General features: G+C 35.9%; 1 protein-coding gene across 3 annotated transcripts; it reads left to right on the plus strand.

The window, feature by feature from the left end:
- The first annotated feature begins 3508 nt into the window (after positions 1–3508).
- On the plus strand, positions 3509–4715 carry LOC106648902 (lysozyme c-1). Of its 3 annotated transcripts, none has more exons than XM_014366058.2 (2): positions 3509–3625; positions 4067–4715. In XM_014366058.2, the coding sequence occupies exon 2, from the start codon at positions 4070–4072 to the stop codon at positions 4610–4612; it is 543 nt and encodes a 180-aa protein (XP_014221544.1). In that variant the 5' UTR covers positions 3509–3625; positions 4067–4069; the 3' UTR covers positions 4613–4715. The 3 variants fall into 3 exon arrangements, with proteins under 3 accessions (XP_014221544.1, XP_014221543.1, XP_014221542.1); XM_014366057.2 differs by having other exon boundaries at positions 3509–3621; XM_014366056.2 differs by lacking the exon at positions 3509–3625 and adding an exon at positions 3678–3990.
- Positions 4716–8184: the final 3469 nt, after the last annotated feature.

The following is an 8184-nucleotide window of genomic DNA, read 5'->3' on the forward strand; positions in this document are numbered from 1 at the left end:
CTAGTACTGCCAGAATTATTCAGGTTCATCAAGTATTGTATCAAGTTCAAGATTGTAATCATTGAGTAAAAAAGCTCATTACTTTCATTTGTGCTTGAACGAATTGCAATTTCTTGAACAGATATACCGGCGAAAGACGGCCAAGTCATTGGATTGTATGGCAAATAACGTAGTTTTTAATGAAAGAAACATCGAAATTTCGCGTGATCATGATTATCAGCTGCGGCTTTCGAGCACTCGACTCGCACGGTCCGAGGAGATAGCGCGAATCCATTTACAAACCGATATATCCCTTAATAAAAGTCTTGCGTCACACGCGGAAGCCGCTGCGAAAGTCTCGCAAGCGAGAGATCCTGCGGCTGTGCATTGCCGACCATCCCGCTCTCGAGCCGAGGCGGCAGGCAGCACTACTCGTGGATTACGCAAATCGCTTATGAGAAACGGAGCATAGGTACGCGTACACATACGTACTCTATACTTGCTGCAGCTCCTGCATTTACACAGCTCTATGTGTATACGCTTGGTTGCGCAAGTGAGGATGATTCTACGGCGAAAAAACGACATGGTCAGTTATTGTGTGCTTGCAAATCGATGCTTCTCATCGTCCGTTCGTTCGTTTATTCGTTCCTTCATTGCACAGCGTACGGCTTTTGGTCTCCGCTCTTGTCGCTCGCTCGTTTTAATTACCAATTCTGTTACTGACACAATCCATCTAGATTATATTTTGTTGTCTCATTCCGAAAGTTCTTGTTTACAATTCAGGATTCTCTTCAACTTGTTGAGTCACTTTTTTTGTCGCTTAACAAATGCAAGCTAGACCTAAATAGAGGTACATCAGTATTTTCTTTTATATCGTTGCGTATTTTTTGTCTTTAAAGAATTGACCAAGTGGCTGTGGATATCTTGAACTCCTTGGCTCACATTTTTTTTCTACAAATTGTGATGTTCCGTCGCGAATATTATTTATTTGTACATCTAAGAGAAATTTGATGAGCTATCATGATTGATGGTACGCCTATTTTACATAGATTTTCAAACATTATTGTAAAATTGAATTAACTTTATCACATTCATAATTTCAATTTCGCAATTAAAATTTAATGGGTTTCAAATGATTGTCTCATTGAAAATTGTATTACAAAATAAAAATGCGATAACCCTATTCAACGAACGAGTTCCGGTGGTTAATTTTCTCTTTGTCAAACATGAAGCTCCAAGCAGCTACAAGCCGTTTATTTAGAAATATCGTGAAAAAAATTGAATTAGCTCTTTGGGCAATCGACCAGTTTATTATTCATCAATCGATCAATCGATCGAGTTTGATAGACGAAATAACCATTTATACTCTCAATCGTCGACATAGCTGATCATTTTACTTTTAAGCTCCTTCCAATATAATATGCTTTGAAATATTAATCGAAAATGGTTGTCGAACAATTGTTGCGTTTTATTGAGCTAGGATACACAGCAGGCGCTCGCGCTTGCCAATAAATCTCGCTCGTAAATAATTGCCGCAACAGCAGCGACAACACGGAGAGCGAAGGTGAAGCCGAGCTATCCTCGTTTTCATGTATGTTGGTAATTATCGTGGCAGTCAGTCGCATCTATGTGAAAAGTCGCCGAGAGAAACGCTTCCGGATTGTTGCCGCGCGATGCAGTGAATTAGTCGACGTGTTGTCACGTCATCGTCGAAGCTGGATAAAAATTCGTTTCGGTGTTCTAGTAGGTGACACTTTTCGCTGACAGGATGCCTACACAGATAAGGAATTACAGTTATTTCTAAGGAAATATGTGTTATGATTTTTTGTGCATGCAAAAGACACGAAACTGCATGCATTGATGTCGGGATTAGTTATTTGGGTATGAAAATAAAAAAATTATAGCTTTTTTAAATCTCGACCGATGACGTAAATTTTAATCAGTAAATCGCACTCAGGGGTTTTTAAAATGAATCTTTGCACATAAAAAATAGATTGAACTTGCTTTGATCTACATGAACGGTTCATAAATAAATAAATTTTTGAGTGAAAAAATTCAATTAAAATTTAATCCCTTAGCAATAAATGTCACGAGTACAATACATCAAAAATATTAAAAGTCAACGCGATAAAAGTTAAATTACCGAATACTTTTAAAAATGTAAGTTATGCAAATTAAAATCGTAAATAAACAGATCATCTTATAACACTTATGGCCGATAAAAAATCTTTAATCGCCGGCAGAAAAACGATGAGTGTCATAAAGGCGAAAGGTGGCATTTGAGAATGAAAGAGAAAGGAGCATTGTGTAGAGCTGGCATGAGAAAGAAAGTAGAAGGGACGTCAATAATTTTACATCGAAACGAGTAATGTATCGAGTTTACTTTATTTGAATAACGCGTTTCTGCTGGGGCAAATAAAAGGTTTATCGCTCGAAAATACACTCAGTGAAATTCGCAGTGGGGTCCTTTAACTATAAGGATTTGAAAAGTTGCGCGTGCGATGCGTCATGCCTCGTGTTGGTTCATCCCCGCGGTGATAATTATCCTCACGCTTACATTACGAGTGTGTATGTGGGCACGTTCTGTAAAACAAAGAGCCCATTTTTTCATGCTACTGGCCTTATTTTGATTTTCACGTCGACAAGAGAGACTTTTTACGAGGCACTGAAATTCATATTGCACGCGAGCACGAAAGCTGTTGAGAAATTACTTAACAGCATGTAATAATGCCCAAGTGGTATACATACATGTTTTTCTTCTAATCTCACGTTTGAAAATACTGCTGCCAACGTCTGGCGAGCAAAAACTATTTTTATTCACCGACTCAAGTATAGTAGTCTTTTACACGATATGATTCATAACCGATGATAACTTTTGTTCATCGATGTAAGTACTGATCGCGGTAAAATTCTCGAGTAGTCGTAGTGATTAATCATTCTTTTCTGCACTTTTTGGCTCGGTACGTGATTTTATTACTGATGCACTCGGTAATTGACGCACGTAAAGAGGTCATATTAATGTGAAGGTTGCCGAAATACGAGTTGAATAATTACGCAACTAGATACAAACATAACTTTAAACTTACTTAATACTTTTTTCAAGCAGAAAAAAATCGTCTACGTTTTATGCACATTGGCATAAAATAAATGATTGTTTTTTTTTTAAATAAAATTATGAGTCTTCATTTCTAGATTTTTCATTATTATCAAGCATCATCGAGTAATCATTTTCATTTTGTTAACCCTATCAGATTCAATTTTCATGAAATAATTATGCTATTGCAAATCCACCTTTATGGACAAAATGATATCATAAATAATATTTTAGTTCTAAACACATCTGTGTACTCAAAATCACTCGCACTGCTTCTCATATCATCGTAACTCTTGACTTTAAATTTTAGTGTGTATTTCGCGCTTTTCTTGGCGCTTCTTATCTGCGCCGGTAGCAATCGCTAGCTGCGTTTTAGCTTTTGTACACTTGATATTATAATGAATAGCTACGTATAAAATGTTTTACGTCCGCAGTCAGTAACAAGTGTCGCGCGACGTTCATAATTGCGCTTCGTCGCTTTTTATTATCCCCGTTGCTAGTTTCTATAACGTCCGCAGCCGTTGGTGTGCGTTTGTAATTTCAATATAGTAAGTAAGTTCTCGAGGCGATTGCATTGAATACGCATTTTGCCTATTTACTTTTGACTTGTTATTTTCATTCCTATTTTGATAACATCATACTAATTTTAATTTTGAGATGGTTTTCGTCTCAAACGTAGTTTTATTTTTATTTTTTTGTTAGAATTTACTAATAATATATCCTATTAGAATTCGCAATTGTGGTTAACCGTTGATTTATGTCAAACGTCAATTTTCCGGTATTCCCAGTTTCTGCAATAATGTATAATTATCCGAGTTCAATAAATTATTCATTATTCGTTCAAGTGCTATCGAATGTTATCGAAGTGTTCAACGCGAGACTGGAATAGCTTACAGAGTGAAAAACAGTTGAATCCTGTATATCTTACAACTAAGAATTTTCGTTTTATAAGTATGTATTAATTACATGTACCCTTGAAATATTTCGATTTAGAGCATGTCGAGCATCAGGACGACGGCACTATTGCTGTTGGCGGTCCTGTCGTCGTTTTGGATCTCACAGCAACAAGTCTCGGCTCGCATACTAACCGAATGCGAAGCGGCCAAGGAATTAGTACGCGGTGGAGTGGAGCGAAGCTTTATAAGCCACTATGTGTGCATCATGAAAAGTGAAAGTGGTTTGGATACGAGAAAAAAAGTAGGCCCGGGTCACAAAGCCAGCTACGCTTACGGAGTCTTCCAAATCACCAGTGACAAGTGGTGCAGTGCTTTCCGGCCCGGTGGAGTTTGTAACAAAAATTGTAATGATTTCCTCAACGACGATATTCAAGATGACATTGCGTGCGCCAAGATTATTGCTCAACGGGAAGGCTTTAAACATTGGAAGGGCTGGCTGAAGAACTGCAAAAATGGAAAACTTCCGAATGTGTCCGGCTGCATAATTAAAAGGGAGGTCAATTTGAGCGATGCTGAAGAAATGGAAGAGATTGAGCCGGAACATCTCGCGCATATGACTGATCTGCAGGACTTGGTCGATTAATATACATTTTTATATTGTGATTATTTTTAAGTGACTGGCGACTGTTGATTTTCTCTGCTGGAACCAGATTTGATACTAATAAAAAAGTTTATTTTAATTTTAATGTCTACGAATTTCCAAATTTTTGTGAATAGTTTTGATACTCGTTTCCGTTAATTTTTCATGTCTAAATTAATAATTTTTTCACTTCGTAAAACGCACACGAAGCCAAATTGGTAGCACGTGACAACGTGTTTCAATTAAGTGAGTAATGATGGGTTATTTTTTCACGCAATATACCCAATCATCAATTACCAAGGCATTTTATTTTAACGAATCCATCATACTTAACACCCGTTAATTATAATGTACTTAAATGTAAACACTCTGCCTTGATTTAAGAGAATTGGATGTTATTTTTCTTTTCGTGAAGTTCTCTTGCATAACGAGCTGCAGGAATTTTTTGCCACAAGAATAATGAAGGAAGGATGTAAAAAAGGGAAGGTGTTTCAAGAGAAGAAAAAGCCAATGCATGCCTGAAACTGTAGAAGTGTCAATATTTCCATTTGGTGGCTCGATGATTGGTTGACGATAAAATTTGAGTGGATGATACAGCGGAACGCACAGCATCATCATCATCAGTAACGCAAAAAAAATATCCTCGTTCTCTCGCGTCTGCTTCTCAGTGAAAGTCGCCCTGCTGTGAGTGCGAGTGTGGGCATACGTGTACGCGCTCATACGCGTAAAGTGCGTGTGCATTATTGGACTGGACTTGACCAGCAATACCATCTTCTCTTTCGATCGAAAATGTTTATATATGTTGACTTACACTACGTTAGTTATAAACGTGAAAGTATTTTACATGCCTGTGTCTCGGCGACAAAAAATGTTCGTTAAAATCGTATTCTTTTTTTTTCTTGTACGAATGATCGTTAATTGCTTCGAAGGTTCCTTAATCTTTCGATTCCTTCGAAACAACTAACTTTCACATGTGGCCGCTTACATTGTGTCTTATTCTTTATTTCATTGCGAAACTCTGTAGATATTGATTTTATTATACTTTGCACCCATAAATACATTGAACTCATAGATGCCAACTGCGTTTCACTTAATAACTTACAAGCACCGGTTACGCGCTAACGAGCGCGCATTGATTGTATTTTTGTGCGGAGCAACAGGGAAAAAAATTTTGTCTTATTTTTTCGCAGATTTAGCCAAGTATGATAAGATAAAGTCAAATAACAAAGAGTGTTATAATTTTCCACTTTAGTAGAATCGGTGACGATTATTTTCACTGCTTATTAAGAGTACGTTCAAATGTGTGTGAGTTCATACTCTCGTATGTGTTTGCAACAATATTAACGAAATCTACGATAAGAAATCTCCGAAGCGTAGCTGCGTAATCTTTCAAAATCGATCTCCATGAGTTTGTGCCTAAACGCGCTCGCTCGTGCATACAAAATAGATGCATATCCTCTCGATGCAAGCCATCTGCGAGGCTCACTCCATTGCGCAATTGCCGCGTACGCGCTCACGATTTCTCGCTGCTATTTTATTTATTTATTTTTTTTTTTTCACTTTTAAACTACAAGTTGCATGCGTACATCAACTACCTTTATGTACACAGACATATTCATACACACATACACACATTCACCAAGTTGGTATATCGCCGCCGCTGCATCCACAGTGAAATATCCCAATACCATTAGAATTACGAAAGTCGCGTGAGACATCACGTATCGGTAGAAATGTCTTATGGATCTGTGCTGGGATATACACAATCCCAATTATTTCGAGGTTGTTCTCTCCTATCTATGTACGACCATTACATTTCTCGCTGTTATGCCTATTCTTACGCGTTTCTTGCGCACAAATGAAAAAAATACATACACTTGGGAGAAATATGGGGAAGATTCAAATTTTTAATTTTAATAAAAAATTCCCAATGCTGCTTTTCGTTCAATAGAGGTAGTAAAGCACAAAATAGTTGCTTCAAGTTCATTCAATATGTACATTCTAAAGTTAGCGGGAAAATGCACACATAATCGGGTGATTCACTTCAGACTTTTTTTTACCACTGTAATATGAAATGTATTATGAATCCTACGTACTATTAACGCCCTCGAGCCATATTGATAATCTAACAAATCAAGTGTTATGTATATAAAAGTGTCTACGAAGTCTGAACATATTCTGTAACCTTTCACTGGCGGAAGAGAGTATCTGCAGAGAGTTAAGACCCGCGAGTCATTATCGTTATTATATATACATAAATATATACGCTCAAACGTTTAAATAGTCTTTTATTGAACTAAGCGAAACGAGAGGTAACGCATCGAGGCGACTTGCATGTAATTATAAAAAATTTTGTAAAATACTCGACACTATAATTTTGTGAAATATTTTACGGCGCGGATAATATATTGCATTCAAAATCAACTTTTTCGCAACCTTCTGCTTGGTTTTAATTATATTTAGTTTTCTTTTATTTTTCCTCGTGGCGTAAGAGATATGACTTTGCAAGTAAATTTTGTCTTGAGAAATTGCGAAAAACTCTCACGCCTCCCAAATTTGTGGATGATCGATTCATCACGATATAGTCACTGCTCTCATTATCACAGCTCACAATTTTAGAGCGTATATTATTACATTTTTTTATTACGTAAGAATATTATTGTTCATTTGTAAACAATAAGAATTAATTAATCGATACATCAAATAGCAGTGAATCATAAATTCCAGATATAAACCGTAGTCTAAATGTGTAAAGAATACATTTACAAATGAACGCAAATGATTCATTCAATAAAGTATCATGTAAATCTTATCTCAAATATTGTGCCTTAACCCTGATATATAGTAATATATTGATATATCCTATCAGCTTTGTTTTTTACTTTTTCATAATTTTTAATTCGAGTTACTTTCACATCTCTCGATATTGGATTATTTTGTTTTGGAAAGGTATCATTTGGAAATTCCTACGGTCTTGTGTCAAAAACCATTGGGAATTATGTTCGGAGAAATTCGAACTCTCGGTTCGCATTTTAAAAGAAATTTTTTTATGTAAAAGAAAGGTTATTTTTAATACCTTAAAATTCGATTTTTATCAGTATTTTATCTTAATGACGATAAAAAAATTATCATTTGTTTATGAATTCAGCTTTCATATATTTATTTACTCGATGGTGATTTTCATAAATTATGCAAATGACGCCAATGACGGTAGCTCCCTCTAGTGTTTTTTTGTCAAGTAAATTGTTGAATGACGCCAACTTGATAACCGGTTGTGCAAAATTACTTACCATTCGCACTCTTTTTGACCGACTGTATTTAAAAGTAAAGAATATTTTTTTCGTTTTATTTTGCAGGTGCATAATTTTAACTTCCTATTTTATAATGTTATTTCAACCATCTTTTTTTCGAAAAATATTATCCATCCGATCATATTTCTGAATGAATGACCGCCTCAAACATTTTTAGGCCTCAGTAAATTTTTTTAATATATATTTTTCAAGAACATTTTCCAATCAAAACAACGTGTCGATTGAATGTAATGTATCACATTCTTTCGCGTCATTGTATTTGCT

This window comes from Trichogramma pretiosum, unplaced genomic scaffold (genome assembly GCF_000599845.2).
Source record: "Trichogramma pretiosum strain Unisexual culture from Peru unplaced genomic scaffold, Tpre_2.0 scaffold22, whole genome shotgun sequence".
NCBI lineage: Eukaryota > Metazoa > Arthropoda > Insecta > Hymenoptera > Trichogrammatidae > Trichogramma > Trichogramma pretiosum.